This window comes from Typha latifolia, chromosome 4 (genome assembly GCF_019914945.1).
Source record: "Typha latifolia isolate L0001 chromosome 4, TyphaL0001v2, whole genome shotgun sequence".
In the NCBI taxonomy this organism is placed as follows: Eukaryota; Viridiplantae; Streptophyta; class Magnoliopsida; order Poales; family Typhaceae; genus Typha; species Typha latifolia.
The window spans coordinates 1,987,409-2,014,510 of NC_133089.1; the positions used below are offsets into that span (position 1 = coordinate 1,987,409).

At 38.1% G+C, this 27,102-nt stretch overlaps 3 protein-coding genes and 1 long non-coding RNA gene across 8 annotated transcripts; 2 read left to right on the forward strand and 2 right to left on the reverse strand.

Annotated features, from left to right (window-relative positions):
• The first annotated feature begins 80 nt into the window (after nucleotides 1-80).
• Nucleotides 81-5,081, forward strand: LOC140787690 (proteinaceous RNase P 1, chloroplastic/mitochondrial-like). 4 transcript variants are annotated; one of them, XM_073136768.1, is made up of 7 exons: nucleotides 81-1,313; nucleotides 1,998-2,087; nucleotides 2,218-2,399; nucleotides 2,952-3,072; nucleotides 3,576-3,644; nucleotides 4,190-4,326; nucleotides 4,630-5,081. In XM_073136768.1, coding segments are annotated over exons 1-7 (1,743 nt in total). In that variant the 5' UTR covers nucleotides 81-170; the 3' UTR covers nucleotides 4,631-5,081. The 4 variants fall into 4 exon arrangements, 3 of the variants coding, with proteins under 3 accessions (XP_072992869.1, XP_072992868.1, XP_072992867.1); XR_012108877.1 differs by having other exon boundaries at nucleotides 93-1,313; nucleotides 3,556-3,644; XM_073136767.1 differs by having other exon boundaries at nucleotides 98-1,313; nucleotides 4,474-5,081.
• A 1,504-nt stretch (nucleotides 5,082-6,585) lies between these two features.
• On the forward strand, nucleotides 6,586-8,902 carry LOC140787241 (uncharacterized). The gene is made up of 3 exons (XR_012108786.1): nucleotides 6,586-6,811; nucleotides 7,545-8,123; nucleotides 8,403-8,902. It is a non-coding gene; the product is annotated as an uncharacterized lncRNA (long non-coding RNA).
• Nucleotides 8,903-12,056: 3,154 nt separating this feature from the next.
• Nucleotides 12,057-22,566, reverse strand: LOC140786527 (SNF2 domain-containing protein ENL1). The gene is made up of 20 exons (XM_073135019.1): nucleotides 22,225-22,566; nucleotides 21,544-22,151; nucleotides 20,736-20,866; nucleotides 20,595-20,649; nucleotides 20,152-20,388; nucleotides 19,985-20,040; nucleotides 19,808-19,898; nucleotides 19,477-19,614; nucleotides 19,281-19,358; nucleotides 17,975-18,184; nucleotides 17,813-17,884; nucleotides 15,953-16,033; nucleotides 15,750-15,868; nucleotides 14,756-14,867; nucleotides 14,215-14,283; nucleotides 13,977-14,071; nucleotides 13,263-13,391; nucleotides 12,830-12,895; nucleotides 12,612-12,753; nucleotides 12,057-12,523 (listed from the first exon to the last, which is right to left on the reverse strand). Exons 1-20 carry the CDS (start codon nucleotides 22,400-22,402, stop codon nucleotides 12,344-12,346), a joined length of 2,847 nt encoding a protein of 948 aa, XP_072991120.1. The 5' UTR covers nucleotides 22,403-22,566; the 3' UTR covers nucleotides 12,057-12,343.
• A 379-nt stretch (nucleotides 22,567-22,945) lies between these two features.
• On the reverse strand, nucleotides 22,946-26,138 carry LOC140786528 (F-box protein At5g39450). Of its 2 annotated transcripts, XM_073135021.1 has the most exons (3): nucleotides 24,675-26,138; nucleotides 24,449-24,588; nucleotides 22,946-23,506 (listed from the first exon to the last, which is right to left on the reverse strand). In XM_073135021.1, exons 1-2 carry the CDS (start codon nucleotides 26,098-26,100, stop codon nucleotides 24,470-24,472), a joined length of 1,545 nt encoding a protein of 514 aa, XP_072991122.1. In that variant the 5' UTR covers nucleotides 26,101-26,138; the 3' UTR covers nucleotides 22,946-23,506; nucleotides 24,449-24,469. The 2 variants fall into 2 exon arrangements, with proteins under 2 accessions (XP_072991122.1, XP_072991121.1); XM_073135020.1 differs by having other exon boundaries at nucleotides 24,449-26,133.
• Between the last annotated feature and the right edge of the window lie 964 nt (nucleotides 26,139-27,102).

Genomic DNA, 27,102 nt, shown 5'->3' on the forward strand with positions numbered 1-27,102 from the left:
ACATTTTACTATTCAAGCCAGCCGAGTCGAGCTCAAACTATCTTGAAAACAACCATATCGAGCACTTAATAAATTCTATGTAAAAAATTACTCTTCTACTCTTATTTTATACACAAAGGCATCCCTATCTATCCAGTATCCACCTCACTGTAACAACCTCTGCAACCACGATGCCAATGCCACTGGCTCTTTCCCCTTCCCTCTTCCGCGCCGTCACCTCCTCCTTCTTCTCCAAATCCCTCTTCCTCTTCTCGCCTCACTACAACTCCTACTATGCACGACGCCGCTTCTCCACCAAACCTCTCCTCTCTCTCAGGCATTTCGCCAAACCTTTCCGCCGCACCATGCCTTCTTCTCCTTCCTCTCGCTCCACCCAAACCTTAACCCCCCAAAGCCCTAACCCTGATCCTAGCGCTCCTCCTTCTACCATCAGGGCCAAGCGGAAGGCTTGGCGCGAGTCTCCCGAGGGCCTCCTCCGCCGCGACCTCGACATGTGCTCGAAACGCGGGGACCTCCCCGAAGCCCTCCGTCTCTACGACGCTGCCGTAGCCACCTCCGTCAACCTTTCCCTCCATCACTACAATGTCCTCCTCTACCTTTGCTCCTCCTCGGAGGATGGCAGCGGCGTAGAAAGAGGCTTCGAGATCTTTCGCAAGATGACCTCAGAAGCCGTGGAGCCCAATGAGGCCACCTTCACCAGCGCCGCCCGCCTTGCCGCGTTGAAGCGGGACCCAGCCCTTGCCTTCGACTTGATCAAGCAGATGTCGGCGGCTGGCATCCCCCCGAAGCTTAGATCATATGGCCCGGCTCTCTTTGGATTCTGTGATGCCGGCGATTTTAATAATGCCCATGAGGTGGAGTCGCACATGGCCGCCTCGGGTGTTGTTCCCGAGGAGCCTGAGTTGGCTGCGCTCCTTAGGGTGAATGCTGGTAAGGGGAGGGGGGATGATGTGTATCGGGTCCTTCACCGGATGAGGGGGATAGTGAGACAAGTGTCAGATTCGACGGCAGAGGTTGTGGAAGGGTGGTTTGGGTCTGAGGCAGCAGCGGAGGTGGGGATGGAGGAGTGGGATGTGGGGAGGGTGAAGGAAGGGGTGGTGAAAGGTGGGGGTGGTTGGCACGGGCAGGGGTGGTTGGGAAAGGGGCAATGGAGTGTGGGAAGGAGTGAGATGGATGAGGATGGTACATGCCGGCGGTGTGGGGAGAAGTTAGTGTGTATAGATATTGATCCATTGGAGACAAAGGACTTTGCGAAGTCCCTCTCAGCCTTGGCTTGCCAGAGAGAGGTCAAAGCTGATTTCTTGGTTTTTCAGGTTTGCTTCCCATTACCCAAAGGAGTTTGCTGATTATCAGTGCTAGTTTCAGTATACTCTTTTTTTTTAGAAAAAAATTCTTCTCTTCTCCATAACGAGCGTTATGACACTAGGTAGGGGCGAGGCTTTCTTAGATATGTAGCTTAAACAAGAAGTAGTCGTCGGCACATATCCTGTCAGATGGTTTGGCTGATTTTGTATCTATTGTTTATGTGTGAACCAACTTCTTATTCATTAAGAGTATTGAAGGATGTTTTTTATATTTTCTTATAGAAGTTATTATCTCTTTGTTCTTATTGGTTGCAAGGAGTGATGTAAAGGGTTAAAAGAAGTCCATCAAAGTTATTGTTATACTGTTCTGTTATCAATTCTATCACAAAATCTGCTACAATAGAAGTAGGAAGGTAAGGCATAGACAACAGACACCTTGAAGCCCAAGTTTGTATCTTCGCAGTATATTTTTGTATACTCAATTACTCACTAATTGCTGAAGTTTCCTTTGCATATTACTTGTTTATCGATTTATAATGATGCTGAAGTACTACTAATAGATTTCCTTTAACTGGCTAATTTCAGATTGGAATTATAGCCATAAAATTTCCATTTCGTTAGTGTTTCCTATGACTTGCATGCCTTGTACAATAAAATAATTAGTATTTAACTTAGAAGGTGAACTCAATATAGGAATGGCTTGATCGTAATGGCCCATTTGATGCTGTTATAGATGCTGCAAATGTTGGCCTCTATAATCAAAGGAATTTCAGCTTTTTCCAGGTGAGGGCATTCGTCATGCAATTTAATTGATGTTTTAAATTTCTAATGTTCTCACCATTAAGTTTTATACGGTTAAGTTATGGTGATATTGTTGATGTTTAGATTATCTATAATAGAACATTTCTGGCAGCTAAATTCTGTTGTAAATGGAATGCGTCAAATGAGCCAGTCAAATAAGTTGCCACTTATTATTTTGCATAGCGGTCGTGTAAAAGGTGGCCCTGCAAAAACTCCAGACAATAGGAAGCTTATAGAAAGCTGGCGGAAGTCTGGAGCACTATATGCTACCCCTCCTGGTTCAAATGATGATTGGTAAGTTCTCCTAAATGTATTATCTGTCTGCTATGAGATGAATCTACAGCTGACCTTTGCAGTCAAAAGGACTATGCAGTTGTATGATGTGATTACTCTCATGATATCCCTTATACAAGTCCTTTAATCAGTTTATGCTTAGCAGTGCTTGTTCAGATTAGAAATAAGAGGAATTTGAACAGATATAGATAAGAAAAACAAGCAGTATATAACTGGAAAGAAAGTACTAGGTGTTTTCTCCTATCCTTGTATAAAAGTCCTGGTTTCAATCCATTTAGTTTTGACAAATTTAATCAGTGAAGCAACTAAGATTCTAAAGTTGAAGCCGGCTGATTTGGCGTTTAAGGTAGTTTTGGACACAAAATTGAAAAAGGAAGCACCTTTCCAGCAACAGTGTATGGATTCCTGTCCAGTGAAAGTTCTCCTACATGCTTATTTTCAAAGGAGTTCAATAGTCACAACACATGCCCACTTGTTTAAGGATAAGGATGTTACTATGACATTAACCTGATATTTTGTCAAGCTAATGTTATTCTTCTCTGCAAATTTCAGGTATTGGTTGTATGCAGCTGTAAATTGTCGTTCACTGCTTGTGACAAATGATGAGATGAGAGATCACTTGTTTCAATTACTAGGAACTAGCTTCTTCCCCAGATGGAAAGAGAAGCATCAGGTCTGTCTCTATTCATTAAGTGGCCTGAACATAATAAATAATGGTACAGGAGATACAATTTGCAATATCTCTCTGTTTCTGAACTTTTTGATTGCAACATTGTAATCCATGTTAAGCACTGGATCTAACAGTTGTTCAAGTATTGGTCAACCATGGTTATCTTTCACGCTGCATTTTCTACTGTTTTCTGTCAAGTTTGTATTCCATATGCTTTTGTTGTTCACTTGTTTTACTGACTTCCAATTATAATACTGAATATCACAACCATTAGACAAGTACGCTCAATCCACTTCATGATATACTATCTGCCTTATGAAAAGTCAATAGAAAAATACCAAAAATGCTTTCAAGTTTCTAAATTAATTTGCACTTATTTAGGACGACAAACTTGTTATTAGTACCTCTGTTTCTAAATCTCTAACTAACTTGTGATTATGTTCTTGTGCTTCCATCCGGACTACTTTCTAAAATTCAACGTATCAGCCCCATTTCATTCTTTGCAGGTGAGACTAACATTCTCCAAAAAGGGCCCGACTTTCCATATGCCTCCACCATACTCCATTGTTATACAGGTGCTAAATCCATAACCTCTCATGTTTCATCATTTATTCTCACACAAATAGTTGGTTGATGCAAGTAGTGAACTGCTTATTTCTATAAAGTGTGATCTGCAGCTCTTCAAATGAATCACACATATTAATGTCAAATCAGTTTAAGAAGAATGGTGTTCTCTGGGTGGCAAATATTTTTTGCTACTAAATGTGGCTGGTCTATGAAAGGACAGTGATGTCCGTCTACCAGTTATCACATTAATTTGCTAACTTTGTCCTCATCTAATGCAAAAGCAATAAGCTGTTACTTGAAGTGGGTGCAATTATTCCATATATGATCTTTGAACTTTTTGTACAACTTGATTCTGCAGCCTAAGAGGTGGTTTATTTAAATAGTTAGACTATTTGTTGCTTGTTTGCTTAATCTTTGGCTATGGACAAATAAGTTAACTCTAGCTTTGCTTCTTTGATTAAATGTTGGAATTGGCTTTTAGATATTGATAGATTGTTTCTTGCCACTTTTCCTTATGCATTCTATTTGTCATCTTCATTGTTGGTGGATTCAGGAGTCTGAAGGAGGTAGCTGGCATATACCAACAATTTTGGGTGATGACATTGAAACACCTCGCAAGTGGATTTGTGCTACCAGAAATACTACTCTAGAATCGTCTCAATCTAGTAGAAGATTAAGCCAAATGAGCTGGTAATGCCTTTCTTTGTTTCCTTGACAAACATGTCTTCTCATACTTATTCCTTCTTTAGAACTAAGATAATTATTCTTGTACTGTGATTCTTTAATTGGTACTTCATCTTGGAATTTTGGTTGTAATTCTGATAAAATTACTTCCAGATGCTTTTTTATACCAAAAGGAGCTGGGATGTGACTGTTTGTTGTTCTTCTCCAGTAAAATATGATTTGTATTGAAGCAGGAGATTGTTGAGGATTTTCTCTCCTCTAAGCAATACTGTTAGCGTTGGCTAATGACTGCTCCTTTTTTTTATATAGAAAAGACAATGTACTAATTCAAAAAGTGCGCAGAAGGCCTCATATATCAAGGGTGATATTGAAGGTATTTCCATACATGAATCTATGTAAAGATATGGGGACAGACTGAAGCCACAGCGATGAAAAACTTTGTTCCCTTTCTCAGAGTAGCTGACAGATCAGCAGAACTATAAGCTTTCCTAAAACAGTGGGAAGCCAAGATAGAGTGAAAACAAGAGATGATTATAACAGATCAGAAAATATGCCTAAGCAGCCACGGGAATGAGGCCCAGTGGCACGAAATGTTGATGAGAATTTGAAAGTCAGCTTTAATAGTAACCTGGCTAGACCTAGCTCCTTTACCTTCTTCAGCTGAGCCAGTATGAGGGTTTCGACCTTCACATGAAGTGGATCAGATGTAATGATATGAACAACGCCCAAGAAAAAATGACAGTTATCTGATTTTCTGGCTAGTGATCTGCTCTAATTTACTGTCTTGTTTGCAAAATAGGCCATACGAATTTTTCTTGATGGAGTCACAGTCTGGAGCTTGTCATTTTGCCTTGGCCCTAGCCTGCTTGAGTGCTATGACTTTTTTTTATTTTTTAGATGAATTGGTTCAAAGATTTTATTTGTCATTTTTTTTTTCTATAAAGACAATGTCATTTTTGCTTTTCCAAAGTGTCCATATTCTTTGTCCAAAAAGACAGCGGACCAAAATAGTAGCTTTGTTATTATCATCCGGGTAGGCCTTCCTTTTTATCCAAGCACCTTCTCCCCATTACCCCTGAAACTGAAACCGGAAGTCCATGTATCGTTCGCATCCACATTTATTTAGTTCCTATTGTAGCTCACAGGTTCAACCTCCCTATTGTAAACCAGACGTTTTTTCATTCTTTTTATTTTTCCCTTAAAGTAGACCAGTAAGTACTGAGTTGCCTGAACTTATTTTTCCTTGATTGAAGTGATCTCTTTTTCATAAATAATCAGTCCCTATTCTTATTATGGTTTTTTGTTTTCAGATATTACTACCTCATTTATGCTTGCTGATTATTTAAGCCATTTTTCTAAAGAGAAGATCATCTAAGCCATTATTATTTGGGAAATTATTGTAAAAAAAAACACCCCCAACGATGTGAGTATCTATCATTCGGCCCATGCATTTTGCTTTTATCTCGAAACTATATTATCGTGAGTTTTCTTAATTCTCTGTTATCATATAGATAAATTAAAATAATTGTAGATTTTAAAAGTCAGATGAGGAGTATTTTAAATCTTTTATTTTTAAAAGTACTAGAATATTTGTAATTCTATTAGCCGTTGTTAAGACTTAAGATAACATTAACTCATCATATTTTTGAGGCATTGAAAATGATAATAAAATAAAAAAGTCACAGCGTTTTTGATAAATTTCTTTTATTATCTTTGAGTTGGAAGAAGAGGCTGATCAATAGTCGATAGAAACGATCAGTGCAACGACTCATGACAGCTAAAGATATGCCAAGATAGTATGTCATGCAGAGAAATGTCTGTGATCTCCCTACTCCAAATGATCTCGTCATCAAAATTATAAGAGTTATTTGCTTCAGTCATTTACAAAAACTCTTTTTTGTTAATGCTTAACTTTTTATTAAGTAGAAAGTGACTTTTTACTACAGTTTTGTATGCAAAATAGAAAAGGTAAGTTAAAAGATGAAAACATAGTCTTGGGGGGTGATCGGACGGACTCCCTTTTTGCCATTTTAGATTGGTGATGCTACACTACGGCTTATCCATATTGTTCGACTCAAGAGGCCATACTCTTCTTGCAAGGGAGGCCAAGTAAGTAAATAAACGAATCATTCGATTTTGAGCATCATGCAGCGGCGAAGAGCTCAAAAGGTTGTGTGAGAAGAGAAAGAGGTATCCCAGTCCCCAGACCACAAGGAATAATAGGAAGAGGAGAATAAAACCAGCCTCACAAGTCTCCGAGGATCAACCCAATCTCTCACCATTGCACACCAAACCACTCCACGTCTCTGAAATAACCCAAGTCATAGCTTTGTCCTGAAAGCTCATGGAGACTCGAGAAGGCGAGGAAGGATGAGGAGACATACCAACATTGGTCTCTCCAATGGCCTCTCGTAATGCCTTCTATTGCAACCTATGCTTCATTGCCCACCACCTCTTCTTTGATGCGTAGCAAACCAACTTCGCTGGGCAGGTTCGTTGTGCTCATGAACTCAGATATGAGAGGCTTCTATAATTCTCTAGTACTTGGATATGTTTTTCTTTCTTTTTTGTTTCAGAACTGATAGGTTTTTACTGGCACAATGTAGCAATGATGATGCTTAGATTGTAAAAATTTCTTTTGTCTGATGGTCAGTGTGATGTGTTTTAGAAAGATGAAGAATTGTCCATCTAAAATTGATGGCAGGGGAAAGGGAGATATGGGAACATGCTACTTTTATGCAGAGAGGAGATGTGGATGATTTGAATAAAGTATCTAATTATGTTTCTTGAGAGAGTTTAGCAGAATATTTTAGGGTGTAGCATTTTATACATTAGAAATATCAGGCTTGTTTGGCGAACTATGCAATTGGCAATCTTATGGAGTATCTTACTGGGATTATATTATCCTAATAAGATTATTAAGCTTGTTCTTTTAAGCTATTTGTACTTCCATATAAAATCATCATACTGTGTTTCTCAATTGTTGCAAAACTTAGAAAAAGATTCTCATGCCTTTCTTTCATAGCCTTTTACTAGCCACATTAGGTTCTTGATTAGAAGGGAATTATCCAATAGCTAAGTCAATTTTGAGGAGAAATCTTTGGTTAGTCAAGCAGCTAAATATGATTGTTGATTGAGTTGTATTAGTTTTAAGGTCTCACAGTAGCATTGCCTAAAGAAAACTTTTGTGCCAGTGTATGGTCTCATTATCTGTTTGTTATCAGGCAGCCAGGCTATTGGGTCCTCCAACAACATTTGAAGCTTCAAAGCTGAAGGTAGAATTCATGGGAGAAGAGATAAACAAACAGCCTTTTCTGCACCATTCCAAGAGCATACTCTCTCACACACTGTGACTTAACAGCCAATTTGACACTAGTTGTTTCCAACAGTATCAGCAATGAGCAAGTATGAAGTATGATCAATGAGTTCTTCTATGACCTACTTCATATCTAGCGGTCCAGATCGAACATATTGAACTAATTTTAGTTGGTTAGTCATTGGCTTGTTGGAACACAAACATGACTGGTCTACAAGTCTGGTGCCTGTACCTGGCATCTGTAACTCAAGCATTCTCATCATTGATATCTAGTGGATTATGCTTTCAAACAATGTCAATTTTCATTATGTAATGACAGTTGCGGAGCCGGCAGACCACATTGCAAAAATATGATGTTATTGCCGAGTGGAAGAAGGTGAAAGAAGAGATGTCTTTGCATGTTCATTGGTATGTAAGTGGGGCCAACCTCTTGCAGGAAATTGCTGCTGGATTTAGATACCATATCTTCTGTAAGGAGCTACCATTGGTAAGTTAATGCTTCAACATAAACTTCCCTGTTTGCCACACATTCACTCGTCCAGCAAGCAGTCATCTGTCTTAGGGAAATGACATTTACAGAGCAAATACTAATATAATGAAAAATGTTCTTTAAATAGTATTTTTTGCTACCTAAACATCAAGATCCTTTGTATTGTTTTTGTTGCCGTCTCTAGCATAATACTACAGCAGCCTTTGAGACTAGACGATATGCTGATGGAGATAGTGACACTGGTAAATGACTGGTTTTCTTCTTAATTTTTACTAGGATCTCAAAGCTGTCATCCATGGAGATGGTGCTCTGTTCAGCCAACATCCTGAGTTGATGGAAGCTAAGGTCTGGGTATACTTCCATTCCAAAGCAAAGAAGTACAACCGCTTAGAATGCTGGGGTCCTCTCAAAAATGTAGTAGTACAGTAGATGCTACTCCTTGTGAGTTTTTACTGCCTTACATGGTAACTTTATCCACTGTTGTCCAACAGAGAACATTAGATGATCTATCCGATGGTTTCCAAAGCTCCATCACAGAAAGCACTCAGGAAGTTGGCTAGTCCTAAAACAATCTTACATGCCCTAGTCACCCTTCTTCTCTGAATTCAGTATCGAAGAATATAAAATTGTTGCTATTATCTATTCTTTGATTGGATAATTCATCCTTCAGATTGATTAGCAATGGAATTGTACCTTTCTGGTCATGCATGCAATACAATGCGGCCATTAAGAAATGAAATACAAAGACTTGCTTCTGTGAGCAAGCATAAAAAACACCGACGATTGATTCTTTGTCACAATATTCTTGTTCCAATAGAGGTTCTGAATTTCCTGGTGGTATTTGTGGCATACTGCATTTGCACTTCAAAAACGTTAAAGTGTACGGTGGCAGTTGTTATGTTGGATACTTCTACTTTGACGTATAAACCAGCACATTGTAGAACCGTCAATTGCTTTGCCAATGTCAAACCAACTTCCAGATATATCATTATAGAATAATGGAGGAAGAAAAGTAGATGCTCCTCTTTCCTGAGTTCATTAATATCCTTCTCTTTTCATCCTCTTACTGGTATCCCAGGGGATGCAAAGAAAGAGAGTTGATTCTTGAAACCTTCAGTTCTGAGCTTGTTGAAATTGCATGAAACCTCTTTCAGCATAATGTTGAAATTATCACTTGGACACAATTTTTTCTTTTGCAAGTTCTTTCTCTTCCTCTTCATTCATTTGGATCAAACTGCTGAATTTTCAGCATCCCACAAAGCTAACTCAGCACAATCTTTTTTCCTCGTGTGGATTCTAGGAAACTACAAGGGAATGGGTTCAATGATGGCTATCTGATGCTCTCCCTTTCGCCAACTAGGCTTATTTCTGTATCATATTTCTGCCCTTTAGATTTCTACTTTCTTTCTCTTGTACAGCCTTGACTCTTTTCTAGAATCTCTTATTACTTCAGAAAAGTAGACAATCAATTTAGTTATAGCTATGACAATGTTATGCGTCCTCTTCCTGAGAGAAGCAAAAGAATAACAAAAAGATTGTGACATTGTCAAAGATTGTCTTCTTTAATCTCTTATAAGAATGTTGCCAGGATAAATGTTTCTGAATGACTTTTTAATGGTTAAATAATTAAAGATGACTGGGTAAACTCCTCTATTTGCTCCTAAATTTGCCTTAGGAAGTTGATAAAACCATTAATAAAGGCTCGCATGGATGTGTAAACCTCAATTATATATTAGTCCTCGAGAATTATATGATGGCTTACATATTCAACGACCTCAATCGGATGGCAGTAACCTCCTCATCCGAAAAGAAAAAGAAAAAGAAAATTATATTCATTCACACATTGTTCTTAAAATTTATCACTTTCTTCGACTGGAAGGTACAAGAAAATGTTATTATGGATGACTTTTGGTACTTGCCTTAAATTTTTAGCACTTGCTGTATTGGATTTTACTTGCAGTACATTCTAAATTATTCTAGTTTTAGATTAAGAAAGCTATTTTCTAAGAATAATTTACGATACCTTTAACACGGTATCAGAGCCAAAAATTTCAGAAAATCTCACGAATTTGAAACCTCGTTAACCCACATATTAATCCTTGATTTGAATAAGATAGAGAACACTAATAAACAAACCCAAATGAGTCATTGAAAACTTATCACCTTCTTCTTTCCACTATTTAATGCTCCTCACACAAGAAAAGTCCCCTAAAGCTTTTATTAAATTCCTCACGCCCCAAACCTGAGCTTCCTCCCTTTTGTGTTATATAAAGTTGTCACAGGATAAAGCGTTCGACCATCATTGCATCCATCCTTCCATCCGTTGTGCAACGGTTTCCAAACCCGCCGTTAGAATTCAAACCATCTGTACCTTCTCTCAAATGATAGAGGATCGCCTCCAGGCCCGGACGCAGGAATCTCCATCGTTATGTTAAAAGATAGGAAGTCGGCAACGAGTATTAAGAGGGCACCTATATATTATAAAGGTTGCCGTCTTCCTGAGTTGGAAGTTTGAAGGAAAAAAACGACGATGGGCATTTGTGTTAGCAAATGTTGCCCTGTACCTCCTCCTCCTTCTCCTTCCATTACTAATGCTTCTGACCGTACGCAAGAGAAGCTTGTCATCCACCAATCTCTTCAACCTCTCACAAATCAACTCTCTAAGATTCAACCTTCTCCTCCCACTTCTTCGTACACCTCCTCATCATCGTCGTCGGCGTCATCTTCTCTTTTGAATTCCGGCACTAGTACTAGTACCAGTATCGGTTCTTGTACTAGTACCGGAAATTCTTCCCGTTCGCGATCGACGACGAAGGTTAGACCGTTTTCCAATGAGTTCTTATTGTCTACCGCCACGAAAAACTCCAACATAGTTATTCTTGATCCGAGTAAACGTAGCACAGAGAAGCCAAGAACAACCAAACCTCCCACAACGAATTACGAACAACCGCGAAAGGTAACAAATCGAGCCCCACCGTCGCCGAGGCAGACGGTTGCGGTAAGCAACCAGCCATTTCCGTCGAAGAGAGCACGGTCTGCTTCACCGATGTCGAGGGCCGGTCGGAAGACTGTTAGGACGGAGCCAGGTCCGGTGGAGGCTCCTCAAGTTAGATCACAATTGAGTACTCCATCAACTCTGTGGGGGCAAAGTAATGTGCGAAAGGAGCTAAAAAGAAGCGAGGTAGTACTACCGAGAAATGTAAGGAAGGAGAACCTGCGGTCGACGACGGCGACGGCGACGACGACGAGTTCTTATAGGTCATCAAGTTTTAAGAGTTCATCTATAGAGACGGAGGCGTTCTTGCAGCAGATCCATCAGTTTGAGCCTCGCATTTATGAGATTAGAAACCGAGAGGTGATGTCTATGCAGGGCTGTAGCAGTCCTCCACTCGCTGAGGAGTTGAACAATCCTCTGATATCCATGGATTGCTTTATTTTCCTTTGATTAGAATGTTATAAGGTTTGGTTTTGATTCTTTTGATCTCAGGTAATTAATTCATCGTAGGCGATTTGAACTATTATGTTGGTATCATTGTATTGAATATAGAAGATAGGAAAATGTTTTCATGTAATTTTATTATTGTGAATTAGACTCTTTTTTTTCTTTGTTCTGTAACTTGAATTATTTATAAAGTTGTGCCGACAACGAAATTTCATTCAAGGATAGGACATCGAAATTATTAAACACATCTGTCTAATTGCATTAATTTGACTAGGCTATGAAATAGAAAATTGGATTGAGTGGAAGACATGAATGCCATGAAGGTTTTCTCATTTGTGATGCCTTTTGATTTTAGCTCTAACTATAAGAATTTTAGTTGATCGGTGTGTTTTCATATATATGGAGGAAGGATAAAGAGATAAGAGCGAAGAAGCATTTTATTATAGACACGCATTCCATGCCTTGTACCAACACACAACATTATTCAGTGAAAAAGATCAGCACTAGTAATGATAAATTTCACAGTAAAATATATAGCAATTTAGTTTCTCACTGGGACATCTGTACATAGGAGACTACAACAATAAGTTAATTATGATCTGTCACCAATTTTGTATAACTGTTGCAATGTCTGTCTACCGTCCTAAGAAGATTGCTTTAAGACGACCAAAACCTTCACACAATTAAGGGATACATTCTATCACTCGAGAAGAAAAGAACATTGGCTGCAAAGTCAATTTAACATGACCGGGCAGTAAGAAATGAATCAGCTGCGCTAAACTGACAATATATTTTGGAACTCCTCAGTGATATCATCTATACAAATTACTTCTGCATCCTCCCTCTCCAAAGAATGATCAAGAGTGGAATCTACAATTGTGCGGAGCTGTAGATCCAAGTCACACACCTGCTTCCTTATCTTGTCTCCACGATCTGGCAGTTTGGAAATGATTTCCTACAATGCAATTTGTTTCCCCAAGGCAAAAGTAAGATAAGTGGCATGTAATGTAATGTACATAAACTACAGCATTCAAATGCATTACCTTGTTGGCCAGAGTTTGAGATAGCCGCTTGATTTTCTCTTTAATGTCTTCTGGACTATCTCTAGCTTCATCAGTGGAACTACTGGGAGAATAAATTCTAGTAGTGAATTTTCTATCTTTTGGGTTGAATGCATTCTCCACACTGTAAAAGACAAACAAAAATTTCAGACTTGCTTGGGAGACTATTTGGCAAGTATTAAGATCTTTATTTCTTATACCCATAGAGGACGTTTTCAGATGTCGTGGCCCATGGTGAACTTCTAATGGTTCTGTTTCTGGTATTACTGCAGAAGTGGTTACTGATTAGTACACCAAAGTATCTGGAAATATTATCATTAACTGTATCTGCTTTCATAGACAACAGATACAGAGAGATAAGAGCAAGGGAACAAGGCATCATTTTTTGTTCAATTTTATACAACATATAAGATTTTTGGTAGAATTACTGAATAAATAAAGAACCGGACAGGTTCACTTCCTAAATGGAAGATAATTCGCAAGGGAGGTTTACTTGTGCTGACCTTGATTTTGTCAATACAAGCAAATAATGAAAATAGTAGTCAGTTTTCTACAACCTTTCATATCTTTATATTTGCACTTAGTGCAGTGTTGACAACCAAATTTATGTTGATCAATAATGTAATGACTGACCTCTGTAATTCGTTGTTCTCATTCACTGCAGGCACAATTGCAGTCTTAGAGAAGAGCAAGCTGTGATGGCTGACACCAGCAATACCTTGTTGTTCTAGAAACTTTATATGGTTTGACAGAGAGTCATCCCTGTTAGATGGAAACAAATTAGATACCTTGAAAGCTGTTCTTCAATAAGGTATATATAATAAATTACAAATATTATTGCAGTTAACAGGTCCATTATGTTTTAGACAAAATTTTGTATTTCTGTAGGCATAATTACTATTGGAATGAGTTGAGACTTAGGCACAGTTTGGTATACATAAAGGTCTGCCAAGAACAAGGCTCAGAGAAAGCTAGAGACAACCCTTGAAAATTACGCTCAAGCAACTGTACAAGTTCTTGGCAGACTTGGTTTAAGCACAAGGCTTTTATGATCCAAAGCCTTGAAATAGGATGTTTGCCTTGTTTTACACCATGCTGAGCCTTAGGAATGTGAATTTGAATATTCATAAAATGCTCATCAAAGTAGCAGCTTGATGTTCTATTATTGCAAGGTTTGCACAAAATAATTTCTTCTTTTTCTTTTGAAAAAAGAGCAACATAACCAAACCTGACATATCTAAATTGCATTATGTGCTAGTGGTAGCTCATGCTAGAATATGTGCACAGCAACTTTAGATTGAAGTAATCCATAAAAGAAATTATAACAGAAGATAAGCAAGTTCATACATGACATGTTGTTGACCATGCTCCTCATGCAATTGCCGTTGAGTTAGTGAAACATCAAAACCTTGTTCTGGCAAACTAAATAGCTCTTGTATATCCTGAAAACAGCAAAACAAGATAACAAAATGTTGACAAGCACTTAAAATGTAAAGATAATAAATTGGCGGCATCAGAAATATAATGTATTAATGTCAATTAAAAAGGAGGAAATGGGGGAGAAAAGGTTTAGTTATATAAATACCCGTTTGCTAAAGTACCGGGTTTGCTCTTTCTGTTCTGTTGCAGTTCTAAAAAGACCACCCTTGAAGACCTGGAAGTTCAAACATTCATAACTAAGGCATACCTCCATTTAAGATTCATTAGAAATAACACGGGATTAATTCATTGAAAGAAAAGTTTAACATTAGTAGTAACAAAATGTGTAAAATCCCCTAAATAATTATCAAAATGTGTAAAGTAGGAAGCAAGTTATAATGAGTCCTTGGATCTCACGGAGGCACCAACTAACACCTGCAAACCTACTTTTGAAATACGACACTCAGATCAATCAATTAGTCCCAAAATAATATAAAGAATCCTCAAGAAAGAATATATTCATATCCACTAAGAGGCATTGGAAAAGGAAACATGATATTCAAGTTAAATGATTCAATCTTAACACATGTCCTCAAAAGAGAAAAAAATAATTAAATCATTCTGTCATAGTTGATGGTGCAAAAGATAAGTAGAAAAAGCAGTTATAAATAATTAAGACATGAATTCCATTAAATTTCAATTCAAACCTGCATTTTGTAAATTTTTTCTTCAATAGTCCCGCAAGTCATTAGACGATACACAAGAACATCCTTAAGCTGTCCAATTCGATATGCACGGTCTACACTTTGGTTGTCCGTACTGTAAGAAGTTCAATGGCATTTTTCCTTAAATAAGGGAAATTATACTTTGGTAGAATAAGACGAGCAAAATTATCTGGACAAGATTTGAGAACCATATAGCTTGACAGAACACAGAATTTGAAAAAAGAAACAAGAGATCATTACAAATTTTGTTTAAAATAACTTCCGCCTTAGAATATAACTAGGCTCCGCTTATGTCCTTCCTACCTAGGTGACTGTCTTAGCATCTCATATCATATTTTAATATGTAGATTGACTTTGAAATTCAAAATTATTGTACATGTTGATTAGTGGATTTGAATAGCTTACTATAGTTTTTAACAAGAATACATTAGTATATTGTTTAGATTATAGATATTAGTTTTAACTTCTTTTCTAATTGTTTTTTTCTTTTATTTATTTTATTTATTTCTTTAGTAACCATCTTGAATCTAGGCGCCCGCCTAGGCGCAACATGATCCCTTGTCCGCATGTCCACCACATACAGTGTTTTAAAACCTTGATTACAAATAAATAACTAGATTGCCAATAACTCATTAAATCCTCAAAAGGCCAGGCTCCTTTTGCATATTTTCATTTATAGTATGCTCATTATTTCATATGATTGGCTTTTATAAATGATTTTCACTTTCTTGAATAATTTCCACTCTCCATTTATAATAAAGAAAAAAAGTATGCAAAGAATGTGGAGTTTAGACATGAAGACATACAAATAACTGACAAATTAACAAATGGCTTAGATTAATCAATAGCAACCATAGTGATATAACTGAAACTAAACCGACAAATTAAATAAGAATGTGCAGTATTTTAGTATGACAATACACAAACTAAACAGCCCAAAATCATCAACCAACTGTTTATGAAACAGACAGATTACCTCGGATTCCATGCTGGATCAACTACAATGACACGATCCGCCCTTGTAAGGGTAAGACCAAGTCCACCAACTTGAGAAGTCAACAGAAATATAGGAGCCTCAGAACCCTCTTGAAAGTCCTAGAATAAGAATACCGTAAACAATAGAATTAAGAAAGAAAATAAAGCTTCTGAATCCCTATCCGTGCAGGGAACAAAATGGACCTTAACAATCTTCTCTCTATCAGAAACTTTGGTAGTACCATCAATGCGCAAAAATGTGTATCCCTCTAATATTATTGCTTCCTGATTTTAGAAGAGCAAGACCAACGTAAGAAATAACACAAGAACAGATTAGAGGAAATATTAAAGGTGCATCCACATTTCATATATATGAACCATAATACAACAATGAGGATCAGGTTAGAACTACTGGATAGAATGCAGACATTATATTTGATCATTTAGATGCCAAAAGTTATAAAATGGTACAGATTGTTTGATAGGACAAGGTCATAAAGAATTTGTGTACTTACGACATGCAAGTCGAGATAAGGGGGAATTTATGATGAGCTCTACAAAGCTGAGAATTCTAGAAAGGCTTTCTACACTCAAAAATAAGATGAACATAAACTTAATATAAGAGTCATTAAGAATAATGACATTGTCACAGTTGTTCTTGAAGGCTAAAAATACATAATATATTTTTAATGGCTAGAGCACAAACATAGGATGTAGATGTGAACCCTTTGAGTAAATACACTGGAAAAGGATGTCTCTGTGCAATTACATGTGCCTGCCTGATTAAAGGTATGGCAAAAGAATAAGAGAATACATAAAAAGCAAGAGATAAAGTTTAAACAAACCAATCATAGAATAAACACAATTTTTACCTAGGAAGAAAGGCAACAGAAAGTTCCTAGAAAATGAAAATTTGATCAACAATGAGAAGCATATCAAATACAATTAGCATATAACTCAATCATATCGAACTTCCCTGAAATTGATTTTCAAGAAGTTTCAACTTTCAAGACCTTTTTGCTGGTCATGTAAAATGCAAAAGATGAAAAGATAGTTTTAAACATGTAGTGGATAATGGATAGTATACTGCATTGTATCAGCATACAGAATTGAACTGAAACAATCAGAGTTAAAAGTTTTGTCCTTTCTCACGTGTGAAGGTCTCTTCCTCACATTCTCTTCTCCATAATTTAAGCACAGCAAGAACAACCTCCCTGTGTAAAGATGTCACACCACTAAGGGTGAAAATAGATCGGATATGGATACAAATCAGATAGCTCAACTCACATCCGGATCCATATTTTGTCTGGAAACTGATTCGGATACAAATATTGGATGGATAGCAAAATTTAAAATCATATCCTAACTAAATAAATACAGATTAAATAATTTTTAGATAGAGGATCGGATCTTAAACGGATACGAGATCAAATCTTAAATGAATTAAGATCATTCTTTTGGACACAATTAACATAAAGTACTAAGTGTTTCAAAAAAAAAATTTCTTACATGTCAAAAAATATAAAACTAGCAAAACTAATCTCTACAAACAACATAACCACAGCATTAATAACAATATAAGTATTCACCATCTAAATAGGCAAACTAAAAATTATAAATTTTTTAAAGATATACAAGTAAACGAATATTCAAATCTGTATTAAAAAATTATACCCAATTCATATCCATATCCATATCTGGATTTTTAAAAAGAAAACTACCCATATTTTGAATCTGTATCTGAATCAGGTAGAAATTTTTACTTGAATCCGATCCGGACTGGGTCAAATTGCGGGTCGGGTTAGAGTTAATCCGATCCATTTTCACACCTATACACCACGATGACATTATAGTACATGAATGGAATAATACTTAAAAGTTATCTTCCAATAGCATATTTACATCAAAGTACCACATTTATCAGGATACTTACAAAATAAGTATCGTAAGTGACTAGCACATTTACATAGTTCCAATAAAAAGGATAGCATTCATAATTCCTACAACCAGTAAAGCATAAATGATAAATGTGCAAAGGCAGTAAATTGGAGACCAATACAGAACCTGAATAAGATTTAACATTTTGCGAGTTTGGGAAAATATTAGTACAACATGTCCCTCTTCAACCAGGTTTTTCTGTGACAGAAGAATCAAAGCAGTGTCAACACATCTGGAAGCTAATTTGCTATTCTACCTGATATACAACAAGAAAGATAAGGCACTCACCAGTAAAGACAAAATAAAAGATATCTTGCATGAGACGTTGTGATCAACATTTAGTAAATCATTGTCATGTGACATATCTGCAAGACTCATGGCCATCTTTTCCACCATACCCATTTCGTTATTGTTCAACATTGTGTCTATTCCTTCCAGAACACCCTCAGCAGCTCTTTTAGTCAAAAGCAACGGATGATCACATATCTTCTTTAATATCTGCCTCAAAAAGGAAGAGTGATAAATGATCAACTCATAACAACATGTCCAGATCCCATTTAACCAACTGCATTTTGGGCTTTTGTGACATTATCAAGAAATTTCATATACATATGATAGCTTACCTAACAAATCAAGTAGTACGTAAAATGACAAGATGAATTGCATACAAAGTTCTTTCATAATTTCATTTAAACATTATTCTACAAAAAATGAAGTCATTGTTATGTATGACAAAGATTACCATCAATGAGATGTCTTCTGATAGTTATTCAAGTTATTTTAGTTCAGTACCCAAGAATACGTCCTTTTTGACAAGGAACGTACAAACAACATCATAAAAGCATTCACCAAATGTGCAGCTAAGGAACAGCATGCAGCATATGTGGTAGGAGTTTCACATAGCGGCTATGGCACAAGTCTCAGGTAAATATATTTAACGAATATTTAATTTAATAAAAAAATGTGATGAACACAGAAAAGAATCAACAAATCAATAAAACCAAAAGGATGTGGAATATGATCCATTCAAGTCAATACAATGTTAAAATGCCTTTAAGAAATGATGGAGTGTCAAAAAGAAAAAAACAGTGATGGAACATACATGAATATCAATTGCCCATGTTTCTTTCCAACACTTCGATCACATTCATCTCGTCTACCATTTATGCAGTGTGTGGTGACTCAACCATCCATATCAAACACGTTTTGACTTCATATATGATATAGCTAGTCATATACCTTGCACTCTTATATCTAGGCACAATTATAAGGTGCTAGCCCATAGGACTATAGGAGGGACCAGGTAGTAGTATTTACTATGCGATCCTTTGGCATAAAAATGATCATACACCCATGTAGGTGTTCAAAAGACAACATACTACAAGGCAATAGCAAAAGTAGGTGAATTTACCACGGATATTAGAATAAAGAAAACAAGAAGAAAATTCTACTAGAAAACACTATCACAGGCACAAAACACATATCTGAGTAAAGTATAACTAGTTTAGATTACTTCACATTGAATTAGAATCTAAAAACTAATAATTCCAGAAAGATCAGGGCCTAAGGAATTCTTAGGAGAAGCTGATATTACTGTTATTGCAGCCAATGGTGAGCCCTGCATTGATGAATGAACTAGCTCACTGTTGAGGAAAGCTTCATACAACTGCCTCTGCATCCAAAAGAGTCTGCAGTTATAAGCTAACTAAATGACTGGAATATGGATACTTGCTACCAGCAATTAGTTTATGAATCAAAAAAGAATAATCATTCATGAAAATATATTATACCTGGAGAGATGTTAATTTCAGCCAAACAATTATCTCATTTTTCTTAGAAAGCTTTGCCTTTTCAGTTGAGTCATCCTTGAGAAAAACTTCACTTTTTAAACGCCGCAAAAAGTATGGCTTTATCCGCTCTCTTAGTTCCTGAGCAAGACGACAAAGAAAGAACTAGGTATGGCTTCACATTGCACGTAACAAATGCCAAAAATAACAAAGCAAAATTTAACCTCAGTCCATCACTAAGACATTCAAATAACACAGAAAAAACTAATCAGATAATTCTTCCATGTATATGCAAAAAGAAGAATGCAAGAAACACCAAATAAAAGTTTCATACCTTTGCAACAGTAGATCCAACATGTTTTTCCCGATTTGAAGCATTCTTTTCATTCCCGCGGAGAATTGGATTTTCGTATCTTACTTTGAACCTTTATAAACCAAAAAATAAGAAAAAATTGTTTTACTTTCCTATATAAAGTACAGAAAAGGTCAATAACAACAAAATATCCATTACTCATCCTTATCACCCAAGACTTCCGGGCAGCAGAAGTTGAACAAAGCCCAAAGTTCCTACTTACAAATAAAACACAAATGTCAACAAAAAAAAAATTCTTTGAAATATTAGGAAAAAATATAGCAAATGATTTAAAGATGTGTAATAATCTAAGCCAATATAGTTACCTTCAAGTTGTTTTGTATTGGTGTTCCACTAATGATAATGCGATGAGCGCTAGGTATCTCTAATAAACTTTTGGCCCTTTGTGTCTTTGGATTCTTGATGATATGTCCCTCATCAAGAATGACATAATTCCATATTATTTCTTCTTCATTTCCATCAGAATTAGTGTGCCAGTCATCTCTTATTGCTTTATAGTTGTTTCGAACAATATCATATGTGGTAAGAAGAATACCACCTTCCTATAAAAGACTGCAAGGTGTTAAATAGCAGCTTAATTTCACTGGAGAAGGCCTCATGTACAAGAGAACAAAAAGGAAATTAATTTAAAGCATTGTACAAATTTTCAACAGAGACCATATGTCACATGAATAATATCAATGAATATATTACAGCATGTCTGAAAATATAAAAAGGAAGTTCAGATCAAGGAAAACCAAACTAAGACCTTGAGAGTATATTGAAGTTCATAGTTGCGAGCGTTTACATTAGTTCCAGAGTAGCTGCATAAGAGGATTAAAAAAAATTTTAAATAAACAACAGCAGTCAGTCCAATCATTTGGAGACTTGTAAATGAGAATGATCTCACTCTCTGATCTTCCCACTGAGGCCCACAACTGATAGCTCCTTCATCCAGTGACCGAGAAGTGTCTTTGGAGCTACAATCAGAGCCCTCTTAATCAAACAAGAATGAAAAAGACCAGCCAGGAAAGCAGAAACCTGGGGGAATAAAGGAAGTAGTCTTTTATCAAATTTAAACTGGAGGAGTAAAGGAAGTAAAGAATAGCAGAAACCTACAAATTTATTTATTTGTAGTACAAGTAGTCTTTTATCAAATTTATCAAAAAAAAACTGCAGGAGAAGAAAAAAAATGAACCCAGCTAATCAGAAACAGTGTGCTACTCGACTGATAGGAAATTCAAAGGTCTATGGCCAAACTACTAGACTAGTACCTCTTTTTAAAATGTCTTGAGATGTGCTAACCCTCAAGCAGATGTAAGAGCTAAGACATCTGATTTCCACCTTTATTAGTGGTAACAAAATGTTATGCTATCAAGAAAAATAAATGCAAATCTCAAGAGGTACTGAATAAAACGGAATTTTGCTAACAATGAACTAGCTTGATTATTCATATATAGCTAGCAGACATAAAGAACCTTTACAAATGTTCCACTAGAAAATGGCTAACTTGGACACAGCGAGAACACCATACCAGAAACCCAAAAAGAACTATCTGAAAGCTACGGGGGCTTAACAGCTTATGGAACATTCAGAATTCAAATTCTTCAGTATTTAGCAAATACTGAAGAATTGAAAGTGACATCAAACAATAGTAAACACAAATGCAAAAATCAAATTTTCTCCAAGAAAGAATCAAGAAGACAGACAAAATTCACCTGCATGGTCTTCCCCAGACCCATGTCATCGCCCAGAATCCCTCCTGTCTCCTTGCAATGCAACGCCCACAGCCACTTCAACCCTTCTCGCTGATGTGGGTAAAGCTTCTGTAAAATCTTTCCTGGAAGCTTGTACATCCTCGATTTGCTGCATCCTGTTCCTGCCATCGTGAAGGTTTCTTCTATTTTCTCATCTCCAAAAGCCCCCTCGTCTTCATCATCCAGAACCTCCGATTCAACCACACTATGTTCTTCATCCTCCTCCTCATCAAAAACAATAGGTTTCACATATTTCCCTTTCGCCTCCGCCTTTTTCTTGGTCTCTAATACCTCATCAGGGCTCGAGACAGAAGACGATGCAGACAAAGAGGATGCAGCACTCTCATACTCCTCCACTGGTTCTGGCTTTGGCTTCGCCTTCGGCTTCTCCACGGACAGCAACTCGAGTCGAGAGCTGAGATCATCCAGGATGTCCCTAATATTCTCTCCGTCATCTCGACCGCCATCAGATTCCGGCCGTGGCGGCGGCGAGGAATCCGGCGAGTCTCTGGACGAGATCTTGAAGAGACGCCGGCGGCCTTCCAACTTAACCTTCCGAATCCTCACCTCTGCGATCAAACGACAAGAGTTAACACGAAAGAAAGGAAAGAACGACGGTTCCGGAGGGGGCAAGGGAGCAACCTTCTCGAGATTGGGGGTTAGGGTTTGGAGGGCGGCTGCTGGAGAGGTGGTGGAGGAGGCGATCGTTGCGTTGGTTGAGGCTGAGGGGTTTCCTCTCGGCAGTCATGGATGGGAGGAGAATAGGGCTAGGGTTAGTGTTGTCTTCTCTTTCGTCTCCGATCGGGCTCGTCTCCGCCATTGTTCTTGGTGGAGGAGATCGGAGTGAAGGTCTTGGAGAAGACGGGGTGGATATTTATAGAGGATTGATGGGGAAGTGCTTAGTGGTCGGCTCGGGGCGATCGGTTTCGCGCTCTGGGTTCGATTTCAAAATAATGTGGGATATGTTTTTGCCGAAGGTGGTATAAAGTCTCGTCAAATTTCGAATTATATCAAAGAAAATGCTTAATAAGGACATTATAATTATAAATGTTAAAAGGAAAATGCTTAGCCCTGCAAATAATAGCCTAACAATCTATCGCTGGTAGTCAGAAAATTCATGCAAAATAAGCATAAATATATTCCAGTATAAATCTGTTTATACTAATATAATAATTCAACACTAGTTTATTAATATCTACTTTCCTCTCATTTCCTTATTATCTGATATTTATAATAATTATATTATTTAATAGATTTATAAACACTTTAACCATCTAAACTAGTATAAATTATTTTATTATAAATTTTAAAAAATAGTATAATCAAATTAATATGAAAGTTATTCCAAAACAGCAAACGAAAATTATCATAATGCAATTCAGGAAGTTGTTCATTACTTGCATATCGAATTCACTAGAGCATTACAAAGATTTGCAACTCTTCCTCTTCATTCCGCCTCCCTCTCTCCCTTCATCCTCCCCCTTTCATTTTCTATCATCATCGCTCTCTTCAAAACGAAAGAACCTTCACACCAAAAATGATCGAGCGGAGTAAACTCTTACTGCAACAACAATTAAGCTTTTAGCTCCAACTATTTGGGCCAGCTATATACATTCGTTTCCCCCATTCATCTCTAAATAGACCAAGGTTCAAGATGACACTGAACATAGTAGTTATATAAGAAAAACCACTCCACCCATGAGATTTGGAAACATCTATTCTGAATATTCTTCCACATCACGTTTGCTGATGCAATATGGAACTGTCAAACAGGGCTATTAGAAATCTCCATCACCAGGCATAATCCTGTCCCTCTAGATTCGAAAATATAATTCATCATATAGTGCTGAAAAAGGTCGATAGCAAATATCCCTCTGACTTTATATCCAATAGATCATAAACATGTCATCCATGATACTATTACCTGAGACATAAAGAATGGTTATCTCATCAGAAAATAGGAGACTGACTGATAATAAATGAAGGTATACTTCCAAATTGTGTGCCATTTTGTTCAACATAATGTTTTAGCGTAGCCTGTTACAGAGCAATGTTATGGCAAGGCAGAATATATCGTTAGATTTCATACTAACTAGGTGGATTAGAGAACGAAGTGCTTTCCTCATATGATGCTCAACCAATAGAAAGAGAAATATGGCAGCTCTCTTGATAATTTATATAGTAACAATTTAGTGATTATCAATGGCATGTCTGACAGTTATGTACTTGTGTTAAAGGCTTAATGTACCTGATAATGGCATTACAGGTAACAGCTATCAGTTGTATCCTAGGTCTCAATGCCAACAAAAGCAATTTTTTCTCGGGGACAGTTTGCATCTAGTTCTGAGGGATGTCAACAGTATACCCCTAGTCTAGTATGGGAAATGAGCTCCTATGCTCCACTAGACTGGATTAGTTGCAGCTGAATCAGCATGTCATAGCAGCAACTGCAATCCAAATTATTACATATTTTCTGATATTTCAGCTATAAATGGATTAGTGATTGCAGTAAGGTATGTTTTTCCTCAAAGGTGATGACAAGCAATATTTGATGTCACTAGCTCATCTCTGCAAAGACAAGCTCTACTGCTTGAATTTAAACTGTCTTTGTCACACTTCCAAATTCCCTTTATATTACTAATTTACATTGCAAATGTTTCTTACACTATCTATGTACGTAACTTTTACCTCATGGAGAATTACATTGCTAGTTCCTGTTTCACATTTACTAAAACTGTTGCTACAATGTTATCATCATTGCACTAAGATAAATTACAGACATAGTTATGGACCTAAGCAGCTAAACCCTTGCGCAATGCCAAAAGTAAGCACATATTTTCAGCATTACGAGATGCAGTAATTATACCTTGGTGAAGAACAACTTGAGTTATTGTGGAAACCTGCAAAGACGTTGGAGTATGACTTTGTTAGATATGCAAAATTTGCAATCGGGGGCAATGGTGCCACGCATTCCCCTTTCCTTAGGAGCTCTTCCAAGTCCAGCCTCTGCAAAGTCAGGACAGCCTTAGACTCCTGCCAAACAAAAGCAAGCTGGCCATTTTGGAGGACAAACAAAGATCCAGGTTTCGAACCAGGGTACCGGAACCCATAACCATTTGCAATTCCCTCTCCAGCAAAAATGTGCTTAACATCAATCTTGAAAGACTCCCCATCAGTCTCCCATGGAAATTCCTCCGATGCAGGCTCATTGACATTAACAATGAACATAGACGATCCATTTGGGTGGAGGACATAATGGGTGCCTTCCAGAATCTTGGTCGCAATCAGAAGAAGACGCCCCTCAACCTCCTCATATGAAAGCAACAAAAAGAACAAAGCCTTTCCCGGCTTGTCCTCCGAAGGCCTGCCCGGAGGCCACCCAAAGGTGCCACCCCAGAGTCCAGCATACTCCCGGCCAGCTGACGGGCCATGCAATGGCAGCTTGTACAAGGCGAACCGGTTATCATGCATGTTAGGCCATACCCTATAAGTGGTTAGCCTCATGTGAGTAGCTCTCAAGCTCAACCCAATCTCATCACCAGAACTCAAGAACTCATTAAGCTGCGCGTGCCTACTCTCCCCACTCCCAATAGAACCCCCATTTCTATTCCCAGAGTTAGACCTCCTCAAGAATTGCATAAACCCATCTCTCAAATACCCAGCCATTGAAGAAAAGTCCCTTCTTTTACTACCCCTACCACAATCCGGAGCTGCCTCCGCCTCCTTGCAATCAATTGTTACTCCGCTATTCTTATGCATCCGAATCAAAGACAATCTCCTCTCGGCCAACACCTCCAAATCATCCTGGCAGCGAGGAAAGAGTGGCACCGTCGCCAGATCGGGCGATAACTTGAGCCTGACTCTTCCAGCTACAAGATCCAGAAGTCTCCGCCGATCTCCGAAGGCCAATTTGCTGAAAGGTACCAAATCAGCGGCATCACGGACATCGATTTCGAGGAGGAGGACGTTGCAATTAGGGTCGACACCGCGAACAACGCCGGGGTAGAGGGATTCGACGGAATTGGAGTCGGGGGAGTCGTTTCGGCCGTGAAGGAAGAGGAAGGTAGGGCTTCCGTCATCATCGGCGACGATCTCGAACACCGGGGCGTAGAGGAGGCGGCCAGCCTCGAGGCCGAGAGGGTTGATCTCCTGGGGGATGACGCGGACGGCGATGACGGAGAGGAAGCCCCAGAGGAGGACGACGACGTTGCCGAGTTCCGGGTTCTGGTGGACCCAGACACCGAGGAGGGACGCGGCGGAGGAGAGGAAGCGGCATACGGAGAGGTAGGAGGACACAGCGGAGCGCCACCGGCGGAGTTGGGGGAGGGGAGGGCCGAGGCGGCGGCACTGCGCGAGCCAGGACTTCTCACCGGTGGAAACGGCGGCGAGGAGGCGGCGGGAGGCGAGAGAGAGGGAGATGAGGTCACGGGGGAGGAGGTGGAGGGAGACGAGCGCAAGGACGTCGTCGGGGAGGGAGAGGAAGAAGTCGGCACCGTCTTCTAACGAGTCGCCGGACATTGCGGTAGAGATCTAGTAAACCAAAGGAATTGGGAAGCGTGAAGATATATAGAGAGAGAAAGAGGCGAGAATGACGTGGCACAACGAGAGAGGGAGGAGTGGGCTGACGGATGTCCCAGATTTATTGTTCCCTCGGCAGTGGGGGGTTTTGTTAAGATGTTAATAGGTATAATTTAGGGTGTATTTAAGTCTTAAACACGAGTCTCATAATAAGCTGGATGTTTATACACAAGAGTTTGATAAGAAATGAGTGTCATAATACAAAATTTCAACCACGCTTTTACAGAAAAATAGGCTTTAATATTTATTAGATTATTTAAGTTCATAGACTAAACAAATGAAATAATGTTTTCTATAATTATATATAATGCTTGAGGGGTTGACTAGAAAGCAATGCTCCGTTCAGACAACTAAGCAGCTCTTTAAACATTAAATGTGAAGCAGCTCAATAAATATTATTTCTCAAAAGGAAAAATATACTAATTCTTAATTTTGTATGCATGCCGTGGGATGCGCGTTTAGGCGTGGAAAATATAAAAGAAAATCTAAAAAACTATCACAATTTTCTTCTATCGATTTCCACTTTTCTACGTAGAAAACAATACAAAAATAGACTCCAAGACCCGCTTGTTGACTTGATTGGATTGGATTGGATTGACTGCGGAATAAATTTTACCCGTCTAAAAGCCCTTACTAATAATCTCCGCAGGGTTCTCCTTCTCACAAATGTTCAGATCCATTGGAGATGATATATGATACATGAGTGGGTTGTTGTTAGATGTATGTACCTTTAACATCATTTATTGCCCATTCTTTTATGTAAGTCAAAATTCTCTAGCGAAAGGAACAGTTTCTCCGACTGGGGGCGAATAAGAGTACATCCGTCTTTCAGGTGGTTGTCCGGCGGGAGGCAAATTCGTCGCTGCCGGATCTGCTACTTCTTATCTCTGCTTCGTCTGTTTTCTAGATCAAAGTAATATCTAGCTCTTTCCAAAAAAACGA